This window comes from Xenopus tropicalis, chromosome 8 (assembly GCF_000004195.4).
Source record: "Xenopus tropicalis strain Nigerian chromosome 8, UCB_Xtro_10.0, whole genome shotgun sequence".
Lineage (NCBI taxonomy): Eukaryota > Metazoa > Chordata > Amphibia > Anura > Pipidae > Xenopus > Xenopus tropicalis.
The window spans coordinates 90639736-90665954 of NC_030684.2; the positions used below are offsets into that span (position 1 = coordinate 90639736).

The 26219-nt window shown below is 39.4% G+C and overlaps 1 protein-coding gene across 2 annotated transcripts in view; it reads right to left on the reverse strand.

Moving 5' to 3' along the window:
• Positions 1 to 26219, reverse strand: part of ccdc85c (coiled-coil domain containing 85C) — an 88642-nt gene that overhangs the window by 4849 nt on the left and 57574 nt on the right. Inside the window, 4 exon segments of one of the 2 annotated variants that reach the window (NM_001078977.1) lie at positions 440 to 538; positions 1897 to 1992; positions 8521 to 8625; positions 19964 to 20040. In NM_001078977.1, coding sequence (NP_001072445.1) covers positions 440 to 538; positions 1897 to 1992; positions 8521 to 8625; positions 19964 to 20040 — 377 coding nt within the window. 2 annotated transcript variants of the gene reach the window in all.

A 26219-nucleotide genomic window follows, 5' to 3' on the forward strand; every position in this document is an offset into this window, starting at 1 on the left:
AAAAGGCACATTTATTGAAATAACTGAACTCTTTTCTCAGGGAAAGACTGGCAGACTGCTGTGTGCAAGAAGTTGCACATGGAGATGTCCACAGCTGTAGTGTTGGGCACAGGCCGTTTCTCAGGCAGTGGATAAACGCAGGTCCAGAAACAACCCAACCACTCACCTCGGCTCCGAGTTGTCTCTGCATCTGCAGGCATGGCATCAGCCTGGGTACAGACACAGGGAGCCATTAAACCATGAAAGTACTTGTTTCCATGGCAAAATTCCATGTTTATCTGCTGGCCAAGATTGGCCATAGCCTTAAAGTGGACATTCATGCCTCATCTCCCACCATACCATTCTATGAAACAATAATATTGGTGCATGTATGATCTCTGTCTGTAGCACAAGTGTACACATTCCCAAATAAAGTCACACTCTGAAATCAAATTCTTACATTGCACATTTCTCGGACAATAGCCTTCTCTTTTTCACTGAGGTCTTCCTCATAAGTGTCTGACATCTGCCTGTCCAAGTTTTCATGCACCTCAAGAACCTGGATTTAAAAAAGAAAAAAAAAAAAAAGATTTCAGCATTTATTGCAGTATGTGTGTTTGTGTAGTGAATACCACAGCCACTACTGTAATTTTCAAAGATGTTAGAAGCCAAAGAGTTACAGCAAAACCAGCAAAACACAGGAAAGATAGTCCAGAGGGGAACATTGCAGATGGGACAGTGGGCAATGGATGGATGGATGGGAGGGTGAGGTTGTGCAAAAGTGCGTGTGGTGGGACTCACAAAACAATTTCCACTGGCCCAGGTGCTTTCAAAAAGAAAGCATATCCACATGTACATGATGGAGCACTTGAGGGACTTAAAAAATGCGTGCAAATATTTAGTGGTGTTAATTCAACATTTCAGTCTTACCCAGAGGACCTTTCTCAAGGTGTCACAATAACCAATATTCCCAGTGCCTCTGTACTGTACTCATGTTCCATTCTGTTTCTCTTTATTCTCTGCAATTCTTCCATTTTGTTGATTTGTATAAGTTTGCACTGCTATGATCTAACAATGTTTTTTTTACCTATCTGTCTGTGTATGTATGCACTTATGAATATGTGTTACTTAACAATATTTGGCTTTGCTTTAGTTATACAGTTGCCTGCATTTTGTGATGTAACCTATCTGTGTACTCAGTACCTGGTCATGTCATGGGGGTGGGTTTGGCACCAATATGCTTTAACACAGGGACAAGGCCCTCTACAAGGTGCACTACTGAGAAAGGTCCTCTTGGTTGGAGTCAAACATTTGTTTAACACCAATAAAGATTAAAATGAAGTACCACTAGTGCTCTATCATTTACATGTGGATATTCTATCTTTTTTGGAAGCACCTGGGCCATTGGCCATTTTTTAATAAGTGCAATGCCACTGCACACACTTTTGCACCACCCCACCCTTCCATCTATCCATTGCCCACCATCCCATCTGTAGTGCTCCTACCCCCCGCTGTCTCCTTCCTCAATGTATAATATACCCAGACTAATATATATATATATATTAGTCTGGGTAATTCAGGACAATGAATAAAGTTTGCGCTTTTATAATCAGGGGAAACCAACTGACAGTCAAGGGCCTGATACAGCCCACACTCCCCATATTGCAGTGAATCCTTTTGAATTCATTGGGCATGGCTGTGTATCAAACTGTTTTTATATGTAATTAGAATAATTTATTTACACCCTTCTATTGTACAATGCAGCAGAATATGCTGGCCTTTTAAAAATATATTTTATTAGCAATAATAATAAAAAAAAAAGATGATGATGATGATATCCTGAGCAAGAGAAGCCAGAAATGCCTGTGTGTGAGTGCACTAAAACATTCCATGTGGGCGCTAGAGGCCATTTTGTACCTTCATTGCATGGACAACTGCTTCGGGTTTCTGCACCACAGGGATGTAGCCAGCAGGAGCAGTGGATGAAATCTCAGGTGTAACCCGAGTGGAGCCCTGTCAGGAATGAGAGATACACAGTGAGAAGAATATTAATCATCACATTCTGACAGATAAGCTCTACAAACGTTAGCAAGCATCTACAGATCAGGGTAACACTATCCCTCTCTGTCTGCCTCCTGCACGATAAGGAAGACAAGAACTTTTCAGCACATTACCATATATTATATTAATGACATTTGTGTGATACATTACAGGTCTGGGTATTAGCAGGAATGTTTTGGGGTCTTTGCACAATTAGGATCACAATTTCAGCATTAAACCTAACAGGCTTGTTTTACAACTGCCACGGGTTTATGCAGATTAGTTATCATGATTCGATACTGTAAGGTAATGAACTGTTTAATCTGGGGAACCATGAGAAACAGCACTGTTGGCCTTCACAGCTTTCTAAAATTATATTTCTATTAAAGTTTGTGGAAACCCTCTAAATTGTGCACTGTGCATGGCCTGAGCTATGTCCCTAGCAGCTGCTGCGCAGAGGGGAGTCACATTCCCTAGGTACTACAGATCTCAGTTCATATGCAACAGTTTTACATCCTTTTTAACTTTTTTTTTTACAATAAAACATTGATTATTTTAGTGCCTCTTATTTCAGACATAAAACAAGTAAAACATTTTCATGAATACATTGAGGAAAGTGAAAATCAGACTGCGTCAGTTTACTTTGGTGAGAGGCCTCTTTCATTGCTCTCTCCCGTTGGGAGGTACTGGGAGCCCACAGAGCTGCCTGGCACTTACAAAGATGAGTTTTCATCTGCTGGCGGAATCTACAGAGATAAATCTGTGTGACACTGTGGAATGTAGAGCCAAATGGATAGCCTAAGAGCATGTCTGTTCGGTGACTGGCCTGCTTATGGCATCATTTAATCTCAGCCCCTTTTATCTCTGCGCTAGTTTGGAAAGTTGGCAAAACAATATGTATCTCTGCTGCTTTGTGTCAATACCATCGCTGACTCTTTCATACGACTTCTATTTTCTTGGCCCAGGTTTAGAGGGTTTCTCCCTATTCAGCCTTTTGTTCATTATACCTGTTGGTGACAGTTCATCGGGCACTGTGCCAGTGGCTCTTACACAGGCACTTTTTGTGCAACTCACAAATACCTAGTTATTTACATTCTAATAAACTCATCTAAATGTAGCATATTCAGCATGCACTTCAATAGACACATTCACCTCTGTGTAAGAACCCAAAGTGTTGCTTTGCTGCAGCACACACAAACATACACACACAAATATTATATATAAATATTTATGTAGAATCCCCATTTTACACTTTGCAGGGGATCGGAAAAAATGTAAAATCAAGGACAGCATTTACACCTAACTACTATGGTGTGCCAGGTACAGCCACTAAGTACAGGGGGACACTGCAACCCTCTGGTCAAAGGCAGGTAAGGAAGGCCTTTGCCCATCTGCATCCCATTGCATTTCAGAGAACCTCTTGCATGAATGCTCCACATAGGGCCACTATTAGCCATTCAGCACAAGAATGCAGAGTCACACTTGCCTAAACACTTATAAGCATTTGCCATGCAATTGGGTTTTTGTTTTTTTAAAAAAAAAAAAAAAAAAAAAAGCTCATATTTGATGCACATTTAAGCTTGGCTGAAAAGCAGGACAGGTTAAGCTCAGGGGCACTCGAGTTTATGCTCTGTACATTAAAAATGAATGATTTACAAGCAGTTCTGATGGACAGTAATATAAGGATCATGAATACGCCGTTCAACAATGGAAACACACAGTGTTCTGCAGTAGCAATGTTTATAGAACTGTTAAAGAAATGAGTGCCATTAGGATATGCAGCAGGGTGAGAAATCAGGGTTGTTACATAACATTAGGTGTGAGAGGAGCGGAGGGGGTGGAAGAACCCTTAATGAGAAAGGAAAAGATGGATGGAGGACTGAGCACCAGGGGCCTGAATTGAGATGAACTAACTTACTGTACCCAGCTCACTGTGGGTTTAGTTTAGGGTTGGTTTGTATATATGAACGTGTTTTTGGTACTTAAGGCAACAGTAACATGAAATAAATCAAGTCTTTTAATAATGCAGCCATGCCATGCCATGCCCTGGACTCAGTATTCTGGGTAAGTTAATGCTGTTTTATTAAGGAGCTAGTGGCCTGGAAATACAGGCCTGACCGTTTACAGACTGGAAGTCAGGTTGTTACTCGGGATGCAGTTTGGTTGCTGATATAGAAGGAGGCACAAATTCAGCTGCCTAAAATGATGTCTGCAGGTGGGTCTTAATTCTGGGGCTGCTGTAGCTTCATAGCACTTTAAAATCAGGGTTAATCCTTTATTCTGCTGAATGGAGACTGTTATGGGTTAGAGACATTGGAACTGTTACATACCTTCAGGTGTCAGTATCTTATACGTAACATGCATTAAATAAATACAGACACAACACTGAGAATGTATTTTTATTAGTCGGCAGTGCTGGAGTTCAATCCCAGCCAGGGCACTATCTGCAAGGAGTCTGTATGTTCTCCCTGTGTCTGCGTGGGTTTCCTCTGGGTTTAAAATGTTCACAGACACTTTGGAATTTGTAAATGACCATAAACTCCCCACAAAAAAATGTGATATCCAACTTCACTAATATATTAATGCCTGCATGATAAGGGGAGGAAAGATTTATGTTACCTTACTAAGTTACTGATCAATTCACCAATTTACAAGAATAAGCCAATGCATAAAACACATCCACTGAGACTGTAAGCTCTATGGGTCACGGACCTCCTTCCTACTGTCTTTTAGCACATGGCTCTTAATCTCTTTATACTTATACTTATTTATTACTATGCTTGTTACTTATTTACTATTTATAATTATGCTTGTCCTCTCTATTTTTTACTCTATAAAGTGCTACATAAATATGCAGCATTGTACAATTTTACAAAGTTATACATACATACATACATGAAGAGGCAACACTTGTCTGCAAAAACTGGGACCAACACTAGAGGGCAGTGCAAGTACTAATATACAATCAATTGTGCTACTGCATGCATCATTCAACCCTCTGTCTATAAACAAGCAGACTGTGTGATTTTAAAGGGGGTGCTCACCTTTCCAAACACTTTTTTTTTCAGTTCAGGTGACTTCACACAGTACACCAGAAATAAAAACTTATTTTAAATCATTTTTTTCGTGACTTTTTTTGTAAAATTGAAAATGAAACATTAATGATCCTGTCTCTGGTGTTTCAGTCTTGATACATCTTTCAGCTGCATCTGTGGCATGTTAGTAACTATTGTATCAATTACTAGTACAGCTGGGGGGGGGTATACCAACTGTAATTTGCTACATTAGTTGATACATTATCTTTGGCCCTAATCAAATCAAAGCAGCTGTAAAAATGGATACAATAGTTGCTAACATTGCAAAGATGCTGTTGACAAATGTACCAACCAATGTAGTAAATTGTAAGGCTAAGGACAGGGCGTATTGTCCACTTCTCTCCGCTTACACTTTGTTGGCCCGAGTGCAGCTACATGGAGCAGATATTGGTGCTAAAAATACAAAAGTATGCATTTCACACCAGTATCTGCTCAGTATATATGCATTTAGAAGACAGACAGCAGGCCCTGGGTGCCCATAACAGTTCAGGAGCTGTGCCTGGAGCAGAGTAGAAGGGCATGTGTTGCTGTACCCTGTGCCAGTGCTGTTTTGCTTTAAGATGCCAGTTCAGTGTAGCAAGTTTGCAGCTGGAATTACTAGGGTAGTGCTAACAAATTGCCCCCCTCCCCAGCAATTTACCTTATGTTCTCCTATAAAGCTGCTACAATGCATGCTACCGGTACATGTTGGCACCTGGCATTTAAGCATCATGCATCTGCCTGCTCTTATCCTAAAAATCAAAACAATGTGTTTTATTTCATTTCCCTTAAAATTCCATGTCAGAAAGTGTCATAGACGCAAGGGCAGAATGTGGCGCCCGGTGCAGACAAGCCTACGCAGTGGAGTTAAGAAACACTGAAAGGAAAGGACTGCAAATATTTAAACAGTGGAATTTTCTATTCATATACAAAGGGTAGGAATTTGTTAGAAGTGAGTCATATTTAAAACAAAATCACTTCATGAATTCTAATGGTGAAGATGTAGCCGTGAAAAAGTAGCTGCTACTAGTAGCTCAGTGTGTCTTCACCCTAAAGCTGGAACATTTACCAACACCAGAAGCAAGAAACAATAGTCACTTAGACTGTAAGCTCTATGGGGCAGGGACCTCCTTCCTACTGTGTCTCATACCACATGGCACTGTGTGTAATTTTGTAAGATTGTACAGCACTACATATCCTTGTAGGAGGATAAAGTTATACATACATACATTTGCCTAGCAGCATGGTAAGGGGTTAATAAGAGAGAAATGCCATTCCCACAAATACTAAGCATTAGAGGAATGTAATTTCTGTACCACATTCCATATTCCTTTTAAATTCATTTCATTTCCAACTAATTAATTCCTTGTTGAGCTGCTGGGGCAGGTATGTGAGAATGAAAAGCCTAGGGGCCAGCCAACACTAGAGTAAAACCTGTTTATTGCATACATTATAGGTCTGGATGGCAATACATCACTTTGCGATGTGTTTATGTATTATGGCACACTGTGCAATCCTGGACATTTTGTCTGCCAAATATTTAAATGATCTTCTTCAAAAACACACCGGCCCAGGGTTCTGTTTGCCGCCATCTCCTTCTGCTCTTGCAGACATTTCCCTGTCAGGCTTGGGTAAGTGCATTTACAGTACAGAACTTTGAGATTGTTTGTATGGTGCATGTGTCCTACTGAATTATTGTAACAGACAGCTTGGAGGAGGAAAGAAAATTGTAGCTTGGCACTCAGGACACAGCACCCGGGACTGCAGTATTGCCACCAACTTGCTCCTAATGCCCTCTGCTACACTGCCACAAGCCCCTATCTGCCACATACCTCTCACATGAACCCAGAGTGGTGGATATTTCCCGATGGAGTTGTGCAATGCTGCCCCCCGTTTGATGCCAATGCATATCTTCTGGATAGACCTGGAATGGTAGGGCCCACCAGGATATCTACTGGTGTTCCATTGCACTGTTCCAATGCTGCTGGGCTGGTGTGTCAGCCCCATGGAACAGGTATGCATCTAGAATAACTGGGAGGTGCCTAACAATGTTGCAGCCTCAGTGATTTTACCTTTCTTTTAATATCTCCATGAGTCTATATAGACTTAGCGCTACCATTTTAATACTGCGGTAGCAGAATGTAACATGTGGTGAATGGTTAAAGAGGCAAAAACTGGTGTGCTACCAAATTTTACACCAGTGTTTTACACCAAATTTGATACCAGAAATACATACATATAAATATTTTTTTTTTTTCTGGTATGAAATATATATATATAAATATAAAATGTATTTTTCAGACCAGTACACCCTTTTAACATTACAATGTCTTTATTGTGAGCACATCGCACAAAAATCTTTGTTGCATGAATATTTCTTAAAATGTGCCTAGCACAATAAAAAAATAGGCATTTTCTATAACCCCAATCACTTCCTGGTCTGTAGACTGTAAAGTGAGTTATATAAAAAGACTCTACAGTATGTTACTAAAAAAGGGGTAGTTCACCTTTATGGAAAATTTTAATATGTTGTATAATCACCAATTCTTAGCAATTTTTCAATTGGTCTTTTTTGGTATTCTTAATAGTTTTGAAATTATTTGCCTTATTTTTCTTCTTATGACTCCTACCAGCTCTCAAATATGTCCCTAACCCAAGCAGCCAAATAATTATTCCTGTGCAGACTACAATGTTAGTGTTTTTGTTACTTTTCATTTCTACACTTTCTATTCAAATCTGATTGCTATTGCTGAACTGCACATTCTTTTAAAATAGCACTTTCTATAATATGCTAAAAGTTAGTTCAAATATGAACAACCCATTTATGAAAGTAAAATAAAGAAAATTCTGCAGAACTTTATATTTCTGGGACAAAGTGTATTCAGGGTTTACCGATATCTCTTTAGGGCACAGAGAAAACAAATGACAGATGAGATGTACAGATCCTTCTGTTCTGCTCCCTCCCTGTGTGATTATTATATGGGATTAATATATATTTTATCTGACACTATACCCTTTACACTGTAAAGCAAGTCCTTACACGGAAATGAAGGTGCTTCCCCTAGACAAACAGACAATGAGGCACTGTAATACATACAACAACCACATTCATATACAAGGTACCTAATATTAAAGTGTTAACTTTGTCTGCATATAATTTAAATGAGGATGATCTATACACATGGGACCTTTAACACAGGTTTCAGGGGTAATTTATGGGAACCTCAGGGTTTATGTCCCATAAATATTCAAGAGGCGCATTATTTAGAGACAACAATACTCCTGCCTATTGTTTGGCCTTATAAATATTCATTTTTCTTAATACGCTTGAGTAAAGAAGGGAGGCTTGTGTCTCCTCCGTCCACACAGATCTTTGGCATTCAGTTAAAGCTCTGGCTGAATGAGTGGGAAAGAAGAGTTTCCTTACGTTCTGCAGAGGCTCCTGGTATTGAGGCAGTGGTGACAGCTGGGATTCAGAGTGGTATGGAGATAAGCCTTTTCTTAAAGTTCTTAACTCCCCAGAGGTAGAGTGCTGCAAAAGAAATGGCACAAAAGAGGTTCTGCGTGAGGTAGATATGAGGAGACAGGCTTCCAAGGCATAATTACACACTGTTCACTTTATGTCAGTAGCCTGGCCAATAACCAATACATTTGATCTTTTGAATTTCTGTGAAGTTTATTTGGATAAGAAGACCTCCCATGTCATTATAAACAAAGGACCAGTAACACCAAATGATGAGATCATCCTACATGCCTTTACATATAATGCCAGTTATAGGGGTCATGTTCTGGGACATAGCGCAGGCAGTTACCTGCCCCAAATGTGCATAGGGGATAGTCAGTGCTCAATTATCACAACAGTTTGGCACACTCATTATACACATCTGATAATCTACTCTCTGCTCCCTCCATTTGTCCATCCTCTTTCCTTCTATGTCATTCTCCATCTACCCTTCTCTATCCTTACTCAGCCCTTCTGATCCTTAACCCTACCACATCTCTGCAGTAGGTTAAAGGGAAACCTTTGCCCGGGTTACTGCATAATTCCCTAGGAGAGAGAGCTTTTAGTCACACTGGCACACCTGGAAACCAGCCTCTAGCTAGCACTTGTGTGATATGTAAAACTTACTGCAGGACCAAACAAACATGCTGACCATTTTAAAAACCAAATAATTATATCCAATAGTTGATATTATAACCGTAAGTAAACATGCAATATTTGTTAGAAGTGGATTTCGGGCCTCTGTGCCAGTGTAATTTGTGGTGATCCTGCACAAATAAACACAAGTATCTGCAGGTAAATATGGCACCATGGACAGAATAACTTTTATATTTAAAACATGGCATTTTACATTTACCTTCTTCGGATTGATTTCCCTTTCTAAGAATGGGAGGTACCAGGGGTTGCCCAGGGAAGTGCTGGGTGTTTTTTAATAGATGCTTGTGGCAGACAAACCAAATGGGAAGTGATCTGTGGTGGACAGAGGTTTTGATAATCAGATACTGATGGACATCAGCATATAGACTTTACTTAGAAATAAGGTGTAATGCCCCTTTACTGGTGTTCTACAGGCACAATATCTAGTGACCAAACAATATGTACCCAGGGATGTCAGTAATGACACTGGATGCATCTCAGCCGGAAAGGAATCAGCAAGTCCAAACATCCCCTAAGTAAAGACAAACCCGTTAGGATAATCCAAGGATTGTAGTAATCACAAGTCGTTTGTGACATTTGTCCAACATAAACGATAAGGAAAAAAATGGTATTGCAGAAATCTCCTACCCATTGTGTAAGAATATGCATCTTGGAAATGTTCTTTATCTTTTGCATGGTAAAGCAATTTCCTTCATAAAGGATCCATTCCTATTCAGACCCTAGTCATACTAATTTAATTTCTGAAATGATGCTGTATCACGGCTTCTGTTCTTCCGGGTCTCTAATCCTCTTAAATTCTCTGAACCATATGTGAAGTTGAACAATATAGTAAATAACCACGAGTAACCTCTAGATAATACCTTTGCCATTGGAGAAGTGATTCAAATACAGTATACAAACGGCTGAAAGCATGCATTAAATGTGAATTGGGTATTTTAATGAGAAATAACCTATTTATAAGCAGGAACTGTAGATGGTAAAACATATAGCTGAAGACTTTTATGACAATTCTTTATTTATATAGTGATTCCTTTTTCAACTTACTGTACATAGGGACAGAGCCCTATTTATTTTAATAAGTGTATTGTCTCATACAAGGGGGCGGTTTGACATACTGGTTGGCTAAAAAAAAAAAAAAAAAAAAAAAAGTTCTCACCTTTGGTCAAGCTGCTTTAACAATCACTGTAACAAAATATTTCTTATTGGGAATGCCATTGTTTGGCTGAACAAGACAGACTAACATTAGTCAGTATAATGACCCTTTAAGGACACTGGGAAAATGCACAGGTAGATTCATGATTTCCGTTCTAGGCTCTCAGAAAATTTCTGCTGCAAAAATACTGAGGTTTTCTTTCTCAAAATGACTCAAGTTGCATATTGGATTTATCTAGGGCAGGGGCGGGCCAAGCCGACCAAGCTCCCTAGGCAACCTGGTCAGCCACCTCCCCCCTGCACCGCCCCCCCACACGCGTGTGCTTTGGCGTTCGACACCCCCCCCAACGGCGCATGTGCACCGAAACACACGCGAGGGGATGCGGTGTGATCCGATCGGTCATTGCCTCCACCGCTAATGACAAGTAGGGCTCTGATCGGTCATTGCCTCCACCGCTAATGACAAGCGGTGGGGGCAATAACAAAGTAGCACGGACTAGGGGTAGACAGGAGAGGCTCCTGCCTGGCGCCCCCCAATCGTTGCGCCCTAGGCAGCCACCTCTTCTGCCTACCCCAGGTTCCGGCCCTGATCTAGGGGCGGAAGCATATGGGAATTTGTAGGAGGTAAAAGATACAACAGCCAGTGAAGCAAAAAGATCACATGTACCTAAAAAGTACAGGTATCGGACCCTTTATCCGGAAACCCATTAGCCAGAAAGTTCCGAATTATGGAAAGGCCATCTCCCATAGACTCCATTATAGGCAAATATGGGTCCCATACCTGTACCTGGAAAGTCCGTGCATTTATAATTCTAGTTCAGAAGAAAATATAGAAACAAATAAACTGGTATCACCAAGCTGGCGTAGGGGAATTACTCTGAATGCTGAATTGAATTTCCACATCTTTTTTATCATAATAAAGGTATCTATAAGCTGCAATTCTTCTGCTCCCTCTGCAGCTGATCAGCCATAGGGTGCTGATCGCTGCTCACAGATTGCTGGCAACTGGCAAAAGGAGTTTATCCCCAGATGTTGTTAGTATAACCTCTGATACAGATCCCTGGAGGATATAAATTCTTTTTTAATTGCAGAATTAATATTGGTGTGGGGAGAGAAGGGTGAATACATAATTAAAGTATTTTTTTCCTTTTATTTGTATATACAGTGCCTGTAACCCTAGCTGCCATAACTTCTTCCTTTTTCCTCATTCCCCCTTTAATAATTCAAATACATAGGAGATAGACTTGGGTGGGTGCTGCATAAATGCCCTAACTGTGTCAGATATAGAAATAATGCATAATACACAGCCAACACTTACTTTTTATTTATGCATTAAAGTACAAAAATAAAAATCCAATGGACATAAAAATATGCTAATTTCAAGGCAGAGTGGGTGAAGCACTATGTGAACATACCCTTCATGATCATTAAAACATATGTGTACAGGTTACCTATAAGTCCAGGGCAGAGCTTAGAGGTCAGTAGAAACTGACACTTGAAAAAGGGTCTCACTGCAGACGGGGTGGGGGAACTGACCACAATTGTGATCCCTGAAACACCACTAGCAGGTCGGTGGGCCCCAAGATGAAATAATTATGCATGGTCTCTCACCACCCAAAGCACATGTAAACTGGCATTATTACCCCCATGCATCCTCAAACAGGTCTGGGAAAAGTAATCAGTTGGATGCAATAATATAAATGTGACCAGAATCACTTTTGCAAATTTTTAGTATTTAATGTAGTATCTAATAAAGCCTTCCATTGCTAATGTCAGCTCTGCAGTCAGTGCTCAGCATAACTCTCCAGCAATATAATGTGCAGCCCCATGCTGTGAAATAGTCAACATATTAATGTATTTAAACTGAGACCAGCTGGCAGCAAGACGCAAGGAGCAGACGGCCGAGTCTTGGGGCAAGCATTCTATTATGCTGATCCCCTGTAATGCCAGCAATCAGAGGATAAGGGATGTGCTACCCCTTTGGCAGAAGCATCTGTCATCTTGTAAGAACTGAGAGAGAATATATACCCTGCTCTATGTAGTGTTTAGCCCCCATTAATTACAACAAATATATAGAGATATTTTGCATCCCTCTCCAGGTCTGTATATATAGATATATATCCTCCACAAATAAACGCAACACCACAAACTGTTAAATATTGCTGAAGCGTATGGCAGGCAGAGCATGTTCCTAGCTCCAATAAGCTTTTCCAGGCCAATAAGTACAAGTACAGATGCTGTCAAGCATTTATAGTAAATAGGTATAAAATATAATTGAAGCAGGCAGGCACACCTGGTTACCTGAACACGAACAAAGGAAAATCCAATTGCTGCTCGAGTGCCAGCTCCAAGTTTTTCACTATATGTGGCTGAATCGCAGCTAGTGGACTGTGGAGGTATAGAGCACCCAGATCATAGACAAACAGAAGGAATAGTGAATAAGGAATAGTGGGAATCTGTATCATGAGCAGTCAGGTTTTTACTAATTAAGTCAATGGGAAGTGGAAAAGTCAGTTTTGGGCAATTATACTGAATTTATGAAATATGTCAAATAGATTAATCTTGATCGAAAACATTACACTCAAATGTTTATAGCCGTTTTCTCACATTCCATGCAGTCTCCATTGATGTAATTAGACAGGAGCTCCTAACATGTTAATTACAAAGGAAACCATATCTGAGGAACCAGATATGGCAAATGATTTACCAGACAGCAATGCTATAATAAATGATACTCCCACGAGTATCTCACATCGGCACAATCATGGCCACAAAATGTACAGCGTACATTTCTGGGTGATCTGTCACTCTCTAGTGCTATACTGGGACAGCGGGAATAAAGAATTTCATTAAGGCATACGAAAGATGGAGAATCAAGCCATATAATTCCTGACATAGAGAACTGGTACTTAATAATGGGATGGAGACCTTTTAGCAATAACAGATTTACTATACAATTTGTTAGCAGTTAAAGAGGCAGCATACCCCCTATATACACTTTTTCAACATGGAAAATAAACATAACCTGCTGAAAATACATTGTGCTTATTCTTTCAAATAATAAACTACAAAAAGGATGGATGGATTGTCTTATTATAAAAGCAGTAAAGGGGCACTGTTTGCTTTCACAATTACTACCTCTATACATAATGGAAGTTCTACCTGTAACAGGAAGAACTGTGGTTAATACACACAGCTCTGTCCATTCATTGGCTGATATAATCTTGCATGTATACATGCCGTTAGTTTGTGTGTGAGCACAGTGCCTCATGGGAGCCAGAAAGTGGAGCTTAGCGCTTAAAATGGCACTTTACTATTTGGGATTATCTAATGACACATACTACTAGAAAAGAATACATTTCAGGAAAAGGCTTTATAAGAGTGTTTTACACAGTCGCTGTTCTAAGCAATATATTTTTAAAGGAGACATATCATATAAAAATTAAGAATGTACCAGTGAATTATACTCCTCTAAATATAGAAGGATTGTGCCTAAAAAAAGTTGTGTTTCGGACTGATTTACTGAGAAATTCCACCAAAAACCCCACTAGTCCCGCCCATCTGTTCCACTTCCTGCTGGCTGAATTCTCTGGATGTGGAGGGGAGCCGGCGGCTCTCGGTACAGGGCACTGTAGGATAGGAACCAATCAGCAGCTAGGCTGACCTGATAGGGAACTGAAGCATGTTTTTGCTTGTGTGAGTGCAAGGCTGTGATTGGCTATCCCCCTTCTGCTGTGCTTCTGGCTGGGACCATTAGGACATGCCCACCCCTCATTTGAAAAATGGACAGAGAACTGATAGGATCTATAGGGAGCTGCAAGAAAGGGGCCATTTGTACAGACAGGATTAATGTTTAGCCCAAAGTGAAACCAGCACCACATATTATTCATAATTTCCTACAAAATTAGGGGTTCTCCATTTACCCAATATGTCTCCTTTAAAGAGACCTTCAATGTATAGATTCCCTTTGCAGCAGAATTAATCAAACCCACTACAACTTGGATGCAATTTAATAGCTTTGACTGTTCTCTTTTAGTTTTCTTGACATTAAGCAGGAAATGAAATGAAACATGAAAATCATTTGCAAAGGATTTTAATAAGCCATCCATCAATCAACTAAATTATTAGGTAATTATAGCAAATAATCATCACAATTGAGAATCTTGTGGTTGATAGCTTCTCCCTGAGGATAAAAAATGGGGTCGTTGTTTGTTATGTTATTTATTGCTGCAGACAGAGAGAAGTGACATAGCGTGTGTACAGAATGCACGCTATTTTCGGTAGAGAAAGACTGACCCAATAACTTCTGTGAAGCGAAAGTAATGTGCTGCTATGGAAATACTCAGGATTGCTTACTGCAAAACTTCAAGTGAGATTAAATCACTTCTCTCTCCAGTGTCAGTAAAGTGGAAGATTCTTATATTCTCTTTATACCAAAATAGAACCAAGTTGGGGGGGGGGGGGGGGGGGGGATTTAAAATATGAATGTAAAAAGCTGTAAAAAGAGGCCCTTTACATAACCCTACCTAGAGGCAAGTTAAAAAAAAAAGTTGTATCTTATAGTTTATATGTGAAAATTCTTGACCATGACTGTAAATGATTGCCCAAATCGCTTCTTTTACAGAAAGTTTCACAGCAGGATGGTTTTTTTTTATATCTTTTAAGCCCTTGTAGAATTGGCTTCTCCTAAAATGCTGCAAATTCTTCCTTGGCAAGCAAGATATGGTTCCACTTTCAATAATATGTTGATACAGGTATGGGATCCTTTCTCTGGAAACCCCTTATCCAGAAAGCTCTGAATTACAGGAAGGCCATCTCCCATAGAGCCGTCATGTTCGGGGATCAGAGCGGCATGTTCGGGGATCAGAGTGGGGGAAGGAGGTGTGAGCTGGCAGGCAGCCGATGCAGGGATGGGGTCAGAGCGGGGGGCATTCGGGGATCAGAGCGGGGGGGGTGACCCGGCAGGCAGCCGATGCAGGGATCGGGTCGGAGGGGGGGTGGTTGTGAGCCGGCAGGCGGCAGGTGTGGGGACTGGCTTGTGCGGGGGGGGGGGCGGGGGAGACTGGCTTGTGCTTTTCAGCAATACCCCATACAGACAGACATGCTGGACAAGATGGCGACGCCGTTCACTGAAACAAGTATGTAGATCTCTGTAAATCTTTCATTAGGCAAGCCAGAAATATAGCGGTTTTACACAGCAATAGTAGTACTATTTAATAGTGTGCTTAATAGATTTTGACTTTCCTTGTCCTTTAAGCAATAATTTTACCATCAAAAATTTTTTTGCAGCCTGCACTTGAACCATTGATTAAAACAATGTGTTTCACCAAGGTTCCAAGTGGTTGAAAATATTGGGATTTGTGTTAAAACAAAACAAATATAAAACCCCAGACACTATTAGATCTGTAGTGGTATCAACAATTACCACTACAACAATTCATAGTTTTAATAAATACAAATGTGCAATAAAATATGCCATTTATTCTATAACAATTTTTTTGGCATAAAATATGTTAGCATAATATAAGTGTCATCTATGTGCCTGATTGTGGGTTGGGGTGCAGGCAAACAAATCAGATTTTAGAGCTGAAATGCATACACATGTGTGCCTGTACCCGGGCCAATGTAAAGGCTCCAGGTGCAGGTCAGCGTAGAGAATGATTCTTGGTGCATTTATTTGCTGCCTGGGACTCATCTCTATCTGGCATTAGCCATAGAGAAAAAACATATATATTGGATACACTATCAGGCCAAACTTAGTTCTCTTTAATCAAGAGTTTTGTAGTTTTCCAGAGGGACATAATGAAAGGTTACATTATTTGTGTGTGGTTTTTCCCTCCACACAGACATTACCTTGACACAAAACGGCATTTGGTAATTACCACATGATTTAGACTGTGAGCAGGGGACCTCTTGCTATGGTTAGAAGTCTCTTTTACATTGTAAACTCTAATGAGCAGTGCCCCTTTTACATCTAATATTGATCACTTCATGAATGAAAACTGTAGGTTTAACGTATACACTTGTCAATTGTACAGCATTTCAGAATGTGCTGGTGCTTTATATGTTGATAAGAATTCTATTTTTCTTTTATATATATATATATATATATATATATATATATATATATATATATATATATATATATATATATATATATATATATATATATATATATATATATATACACACACACACACACACACACACTCAGATTTGCAGCGTATAAATATGTAGGCCCATCTTTCTCAAGAAAATGCAGTGCAAAGAATAAGTGCATTTCCATAAGTATCAACTGATTATAAAAGCAGCCTAATTAGCTCTATTCTGCAATTAGGTACATTCAGCAAGCCCGGCTTTCAGATTCTAGGAAAGTACAATCTAGCGCTCGATGAAGAACTGAGGCATAAATGTCTCTAGCTACAATATTAGACTTGACTGAGATTCAGCTAATGCTCCTTAAAAGCTCCCTTCTCCGCTGTTAGCAACAGGGGGTATAAATAGATCAGCAATCTGCAACCTGCGCCTCTCGGCTGCTCAACAAACTTGCTTTCTATTTTAAAGAAGGCATTTTCCAAACTATCATAAAAGGGCCCACTGTTTCTGCCAGGTTATATTATTCTATAAGCACATGTATTGGGGAATTCGCAATTTGCTATGATGCATGGCACAATACAAAGTAAAAAAAATGAATAATGCAGGAAAAATAGCTATGAGCCACTGAGTTATGCTCATAGTGCTTGCCTGGCATTTAGACATTAATTTTGGTGCGTTTAGGTGAAGATTTTTTTTTTGCCGAGGTCGCAAAAAGAGGGGATCATCAAATGACCCCAGGACCAAATGATTAAAATGGGGGGCATAGGTGCCATCGGAACAAGGACCGCATTAAAGGAGAAGGAAAGTTACGATCAATGGGGGGTACCAAAATATCAGGCACCCTCCAGTGATTTTAATCGCTTAGCTGAAACTCCGCCCTTTGCACCTGTTAGGGGAAAACTGTACTGGTTGTGCTGTGTGCAACAAAGCGACACTCTTCCTTCTTCAGTGTTCGCACATGAGCAGTGGAGTAAAAAAGCCAAACTTTAACAAAAAAGCTGGATTTTCGCTCAACTGCGCATGCACAGACCCCGGGACCTCCTCAAAAGGAGAAGGAAGGAAGAGGATCATATTCCTGCATTTTTCTCCTGTTACCGGCCAGGGGTTTCAGGTAAGAGATTACAATCACTGGGGGGGGGGGGGGGGCACCAAAGGATTTAGACTTTCCTTCTCCTTTAACAAGCCAATGCAGCCCCAAACCAGATGAAAAAGCAACTTGCCCAATTTTAGGCCAGATGCCAGTCGGGTAGGCCCATTGGGGGTGCTGAATTGGCAGCTGACATCTGCCCGTGTATGGCCACCTTTAGTGTTCATTTAGCAAGCAATTCCTCTCCAGTTTTGCTGTACCTTTGTGCCATATAAAAATAAACAGTACAAGGTGCAAACTGCAGCATCAGGGTGTGCAGTCTGACCTATGACAGGTAGTATGGGTTGAGCTCTGTTGCAGCCTGCGACCCCTGCTACTTATCTGATTCATGCACATGCATCATCGCGAACAAAAAGGTGTTACCCACATAAAGTGCAACAAAGCTGATAACTTTCAGGCAGTCAAGCCAACCTTCGTCAAATGATGAATGGTGGCTTCACAGCTCAAAACTTTATTGATTTTGTTACAGTCTTTGTGGCCAAATAAAATGTGGGTAACACCTTTTTGATCACGTTAAGCTGTGTGTGTGGTTCCTATTTCACAATTGTTTTGACTACAGTGTTACCATGCCAGGTATCCAGGGAACACCAGCACCACCACCTAAATCTTTGCATTCAGTGTGCTGAAGGTCCCCCCCTTGTGTTTAAATTACTTTTGCATGTAATGCAGGAAAGTATCCACACACTAATTGATCTGAACATCTAATCTGAGTTTTCATGCGATTGTGAAGACCTTTATGCTCAACAAAAAATAAGAATGGCTGGTCACCTGGTCTGTCAGGCAAGAAACATTTGCTAAATTTGGCTTTAACACGTTTGTATATGTCCATGTACTAACATGAGGATTAGCCCTTTCCCAAATTTTCCATGTCATAGGCTAATTAGCCACTGGCTAATTGGAGGTTCACATACAGATCATTGTAAAACAAAGATGTCATACAAAGAGGATTATGAAGATCTTAAGCATGCTGGGGGTACAAAATTCCCCTGAAGGGACCTATTTATCCCACAGGCCCCCAGATGGAATGCTCTTATCTGGACAATAAGCACAGAACAAGTTGCATAAAATTAATGTGGCTAATCAGGGTTAGAGTTAGAGAAGAAATGGCCAAGGGGGTGAGAGAAAATATACATAAATTAGAGATGTCCAGTGTCTAATAATACAACTATTAGTGCCCAGGACCAAACACAGGCTGAGCAGCTGGATCCCTCACCCACCCCCACCCCCCTTACTGTCAAAGTTTTCGCCGCAGATTTGCAAGAGCGTCCAGAGGGTCCCATTGTGGTATGAGCCAGGGTGCAATTGCACTCCCAGTAGTTTCACCACCCCTGCCAGTTTGCTTTAGCTGATTTATAACTCATATATCAGTATATAGAGAATAAAAATGGTTGCTGGAATTTAGGCTGATGGGCCTGCAGGAAAACACTTGGTGAGAATCAGTGCCTTCTCTGGAATTAGCCTCCTACCTTGCCTGCGCCCGGAAGCATTGCATTCAACTAGGTGGTGAATATCAGTCCAAAATGCTGATATTTGTCACGCCTGCCTGCACCCAGGTGGACACAATGCTTCTGGGTGCAGACAAGGTAGGAGGCTGATATCAGCAGAGGGACTGATTCTTGGGCTGCGTCTTTACGCAGTTTAAGAATCAGCCCTGTTTGGCATCAGCCTTAACCTTACCCTGCAATTAACTGTTGTCTTTTGTACTTAGGAGGTCAGAAGGCTGATCTCATGACACAATGAGCTGAGCTTATCTGTAATCTTCTTCCTGTATGGTCAACTGGTTAAATAGTGAATGTTTGGTCTAGGGAGTATTTGTTTTTAAAATGATCAGATCTTGCGGTGGCCAACTTCATTGAATCCTTCTAGTCAGATGTGAAAAGACAAATTCATTTCTAAGCCAAACTTCAATACAGAGGCCAGTCTCAGGAACAGCCCATCCGATTCTCATTGAATTCAGCAGGACTTTCTTGACTACAAGGACCAATGGACTTTCCGCTTATCTTATCTGACCAAGCTGCACCAAACATACACACACAAACATTAAAAGGGAAGGTAAATGTTTGTTATGCGATGCAAAGAAACATATATGTCCTTCAGTTCTCTGTGATTAATAGCCCCTAGTTATTTAAAATGATACATAAGCTGTTATCAAACATAATTACTCCAAGAAAACCAATACAACCAATTCAGTTCAGGTTAGGGTTAAGTAACATGAGCCTTGGAAATGCAAGGAAACAATGATATATAAAGTAACACCTTGATTCTCAGCATTTCAGTTAAAAAGAAACAAAAATAAATAAATGCAGAAAATGTTACCTGGGACAAAAGCTTGTTGTCATCCTCAAGGAGTTTGACTCTGGTCTCTAGCTGCCGAATGTAAGTCGTAGAGGAATCTTAATTAAACATAAAAATAAAACAACATGAGCAGAGATCAGAACCTTCTTATATAAGCCTATATATGAAATGGCACTGGTAATTATAGGATAATATGAGTGTGATAAATATAAGCTTTTATGTTAACTTTAGAATTCCTGTAATCCGGTGTATGAAATGATTTACAGATCTAAAATATTGGCCATTGGCACTGTGTTTGAAAGAACTTGCAAATACACAGAAATATACATAGAAGCAAAACTGGCCACATTCAAATTCCTATCCCCTTGGAAGTGATGGGTGCTCAGACAGACTGCTACCAACTTATCAACTTTGTAGTGCAATACAGCATTACAGGTATGGGATCCATTATCCAGAAAGCTCCGAATTAAGGGAAGGCCATCTCCAATAGACTCCATTTTAATCAAATGATACTAATCTTTAAAAATGATTTGCTTTTAAAACAGAACTTTGTACTTGATCCCAGCTAAGACATAAATAATTGTTACTGGAGGCAAAAACAATCCTATTTGCCTTAATGAATGTTTTAATTATTTTTTATTATCCGGAAAACCCCAGATCCCAAGCATTCTGGATAACAAGTTCCATACCTGTATAATGTAATATTTTTGTAATTTACAGGTGCTATACACAAATATCTGTGTGTGTGTGTATTCATACACCAACCTAGAGAACAAAAACAACACATCCATGTGCAGGTAATATACAATCTGTGCAAAACATACCACAGCACTGCTCAGGGCAGCTCCTGGAATGCCATCATAACAGTTGTGTGTATGTGTGTGTATAAATTATATACAGTATATACACTTGTATACACAGACACACACACACACCCAAGTAAAACACAGCACTCATGGGAAAATGAATCCTTAAATCAATGATCAACATTTCAGTCCTTATATTTTCAGACCTTATATGTGTTTTTATATTTATATACACACGTACATCAGTTTTAATCAATTTGTGAGCTTAACGGTTTTACTGATTTATTTGAATTTTACAGTTTCCATCAACAAATCTGTAAAGGCTTTAATTTTTTTTTTTTTTTGCTAAACTAAAATAACATACAGAGATCCTGTGACAGACAATAGAGCTCTATGAGGAAAGCCATAACATACCACTGGTCTGCTGTTTATTCATTCAAGGAACGCAGAGTCCGATAACATGACTAAAGACATCAGTGTAATTTAAGGTAAACAGAATTTTTTTGTAACAGAGCTGCATTATTATACATTAAGTTCTACATTAATAAGGCATTTTAAAAATAAAGCAACAGTAGAGGGTTGGTGATGTGTTTAAGAGCTGACAACCTAGGCTTCACACCCTTTAGGTGCCAGGCTGAGAACCGACTGAGGCATAACAACTGTCTATAAGGATGGCATCTACTTAGATACAAAGGCTAGGTGTAGTTCTACCACAGCATACTGTAAGTCAGGGGTGGCCAGACTTTGTCCATCGGCGATCTACCATTGACTCCTCCCCAGGACGCAGCGCTCGTATGCATTCACGCATCCGCACCGTCACTAGAAATCCATGGGGGATCAACTGGTGAACAGCAATCAACGTCTTGGCCATCCCTGCTGTAAATAGTGCAATTCATTGGTACCTACATTCTGCATTGATCTTCCCAATTATTTAAGGACACGGGGAGAAAAAGTTTAATCCATATTATATATATATATATATATATATATATATATATATATATATATATATATATATATATAGTGATAGTGGGCAGCTGCTATACTTTAGAAATGCAAAGCAACCTTGTTTACTGAAATGTACACAAAATGAAAATTTAATCAGGGCTTTGGTTAGAAGCGTATAGCAATGTGTTTATAATGTTCTGCTATTCCACAATGTTATGAGATGACCCCAGCTTAAGACAAAAGCAAAGGGAGATGTGTTGGTGCTCACTCGGTGGGCTACATTCTATTTTTAATCAATCGTTATTAGAAAAAATAATTATGTAAGAGCCATCTTTTGTGGAAGAGTTGAATGGCATCCATACTTTTGGAGGAAAATGTCTCCTATTTAAAGCACTCTTTCAAGTACAGCAGCATTGATAACCAGAAACTAACAATTTTCTTTACTAAAAAAAAAGATATATTTTTCAGATGGCTGCTGCTGCCATACCTAGCTTGGCAACTCCCTATACCTTATAGATGTTGCAAGCGGGAGTTGTAATGTTCATTAGCAGGAGGAGAGGCACATGCTGGATTGTTTATATACCTTTCTCAAATGTAAGACATCTATCAAAAATTCACACTTGGAGATTGAGGGGAACCATCACTAGTCATTAGTTTAATAACTAGCGATTCCAGGGGAAAATGTGTTTATATGGATGTGTGTAAATAGTTTATGAAAGGAAAGTCTTTTCCCATCAGACCAAGAAAGTAGCATGTGAAAATGGGGTCATGTACTAAAACTACTCTGTCATTCTTTACCAGAGACTTTATAGATTCCCTTGAGTTGAAATTAGATTTTTACTTTTTTTTTTTTTTTTTTTTTTTTTAAATGTATTTATCAATAGTGATGCTCCTAAGATTTCTAGAGGTTTGAATACTTTTGCTACACATAAATATGTCATTTTCAATGATAAATAAATGAACAAGTACAATAAATGGGTATATACAATGAACATACAAGATTACATATAAACATTCAATAACTGCGGTACAAGAAGTAAATAAAGAGAGCCCTGCCCCAAATAGATTTTTGTGATTCTATTCATTCATTATAAACTCCTCAGTACATGGGCTGCGTCAGCAAAGGCATTACTGCCAACCGCATCAAGCTTGGCAGAACATCAGTTTATTGTTTCATCAGTTATTATTCCAGTATGCTCTGTCGTTAAGGATGTTAGAAGCCATTCATAAGTTACATAGTCATATGAAGTCACAAGGCTGTAGGCCGAATACTTTTATGAAGGGCATGGTACTCCAAGGTGACTTTTAATACTTTCTATTCAACAGTAGGGATGAAACTATTAAGGTCAATGGTCACATGGTTTAAGTGACATCACCAAGGAAAGGTATTCCTGGCTTTTGGGCATTCCAATGATAATCACAATCCCAGTTAAAAAGAATAGCATGCTGTTTTTGAAAGGATGACAATGTATAAACCATAGGTTTTATATAAAGAACATCCAGTGTAGCTGTACAAATGTGAACATTTTACACTGTTTACAAACACAAATATTTTTGTTTTGCTAAAGCATAATATCTTATTAAATTTTTTTCTATTTAATACCCAGTGTCATGTTCTTGTGCCACAGAATAACCACAGACTAGAGATTTGATAGACACTGTATTTGTGTTAAAGCAATAATCCTAGCCCACTTCTTCTTATTGCTGAGAGTTGCAGCAAGTCTCTAGTGTATCTTAAATGGCCAGTCAACCCTTCTTAAACATGAAAATAAACAGACTTGCCAGAGACAGCAGTAGAAGGATTTGTTTTTCCCCGCTATTGCAACTGCTTTCCCAGAAATGTTTAGGTTTAGGTGACTTTTCCTTATCTGCGAAATCATTTATCATCCTGGCCTGTGTGAGTAAGAGCCACCCATTTGGTGGGACAGAGCTGGAATCTTCAAAATCATAGCTTTTCTGGGTTTCACATAATACTTCTGTATGCTCTATAAGTTAATGTACAATGACTTCCTGGGCAGATTAATTTACCAATCTTAAGTCAGATCAATGGACTACCCACATCTGAATAAAAGGGTCCTATGGAAGTACACTGCTGTAGTCATTGCACAAAACCTGCTGATGAGCAGTTTTAATAGGTAACCCCAGGAAAGCAAAAGCCCAGCTAAGCACACTACCCTCATTCATAAAGAAGTCCTGTCATACTTTGTGGTTATGATGCCAGGCAACAGAATTCCTTTACAGCACTTATTATTTTGGTCTGTGTTACAAAAGTAAATGCCAAACCAAGTCTTAAACACAACTGGCAAATGGATCAAACTTTTAATGAGCATAGACATTGCTAACTGAAGTATTTGCTAAAGTCTATAGACATTATGGTTGCCCGCTGGTAAAAATGATCCCTAATGCCAAAGTTTTTTTTTATTGGGAAAACATTTAAAAATATAGGAAGGCTGGTATTTCTATCCAGAAAAGGTGGCAACGCTAATAGACATCTATGTATGGTAATATTTTAATATGCTAAAAAAACAAATGTGCTGCAAAAAAATGCCCTTCTTGAGGGGAGAGATGGAATTCAAAAGAAAACGACTGCATCCTTTATGTCACAAAGATACAATACCTTAGTGATGAAGAGAATGGCCATATTGTTGTAGATGTGGATATATTGCTGAAGATAATGGGAGTTGTACTTTTATCAGAACTGTAATGCTAAGGTAAATGCACCCTGTGATGCCACACTCCTAAACCAAAAAAGGTGAATAACAATTTTTTTTAATTGTCTTTATGACTACTGCATAAATCACATTCATGTTATATTTAAGTATAATCTTTAAAGACTTTAAAACATATATTAGAAACTAAACCCTTTGCTCCAAAAAGCAATTCCTATAAGACATCTATTACTCTCTATAAATCCACACTGCTGTGCAAGAGCCTAGTCATGAAGAGGTATCCCCTAGCCAGCTAATTAAGACTCGCTTCCACTTCATTAGATCTGTCTCCAGGCTTTCCATTTCCAGGTCTGTCTGTGAGCTTCAGATAAACCTCCAGTGTGATATTTACTTTTCCATGCAGCAGATTGAAAAAAACTTTCTCATATAACTTTCCACACAACCACAAAAAGTTATTGACATTATGCTGTTTTTATGTTGAGTTTCCAAAAGAAGCATGTGCGCAGAGGGATTCTGTCATGATTTTAATGGTGTACTTTTTTTTGTTGTAAATTTTTACATTTTTACTTTGCAAATAACTCCCTCTATTTAAAATGGTTTTTCTCATGCTGTTGCATGACAACATTTTATGGGTCTGATAAAGTCTGACCCTAAAATCTAATCAAAATCTTACAGTTGCTTAGCCCTAAGGGCTCTGGCACACGGGGAGATTAGTCGCCCGCGACAAAACTCCCTGTTCGCGGGCGACTAATCTCCCCGAGTTGCCATCACCTGCCATCCGACCGGCGACTTACATTTTCGCCGGTGGGATGGCAGCGGAAGGCAACTCGGGGAGATTAGTCGCCTGCAAACAGGGAGTTTTGAGCGGGTGACTAATCTCCCCGTGTGCCGGAGCCCTAAGAGTGACGGCATATGGGGAAATTTGTTGCCCATGGGTAAATCTACACTACTGCAGGCAACTAAACTCCATAAAATGCTTTCTCACCAGCAATAATATAAACCAAATCATACAAGATGCTACGGCTTTCCGAAGTCACCCAAAGTTACCTTCCAAGGAAACTTTGGACGACTTTAGAAAAAGCGATGCATATATTTTCCCACAAGAGATTTATTGTATATTATTGCCAGTGGGAAAACATTTTTGGGAGATTTGTCACCTGCAGTGGTGCAGATTTAACTGCAGCGACTGGTGATGAGCGAATCTGTCCTATTCTGCTTTGGCAAAAAATTTGCAAAATATTGAAACAGTTGTAAAACGGTGAAAACCTTTCAAAACTGCCAAAAATTTTGCAAAATACAAGTGCCGTGCATGACAGCTCTACTTAGAGAATACTGTAAAGCCATTTTTATTTTTAAGTTACTATAGCAATGTACAAAATCAAGAATTTCGTTTGGGATGCAAGAATTCTAGCACTTTTTGCAAGATTTAGATTTGACTAAATCCTGAGTGCTTTGCTTAACGGAATCCAAAACATAAATATTGTAGGAAATCTGAAGGCAACAAACTCTTTTTGTTTTCGTTTGGGCTTTTGCTCAAATGTTAATAAGCAAATTAGAATTGATTCAATTCAGTATTTCACTATTTTCATCTTTTGCGGAGCAACTAGTATTTGTGCAATAAACCTCTCAAATTTAATCAGCAAAAAAACAGACTGAACAAGTTATCAGAACAAAACAATATACTGTGTATAGAGCAAAATGATGGTCAATATATGTGTGGTGCTCTATTCGGTGTGTCCAGTACTTTTGAGTCACACCGTAAAGTCCACTATATTTCCCAAATAGCACTTACATTATATGGCAATGTGCAAACAACATGTAGTTATACTGAAGATCCAGCAAATGTTTTGGGGG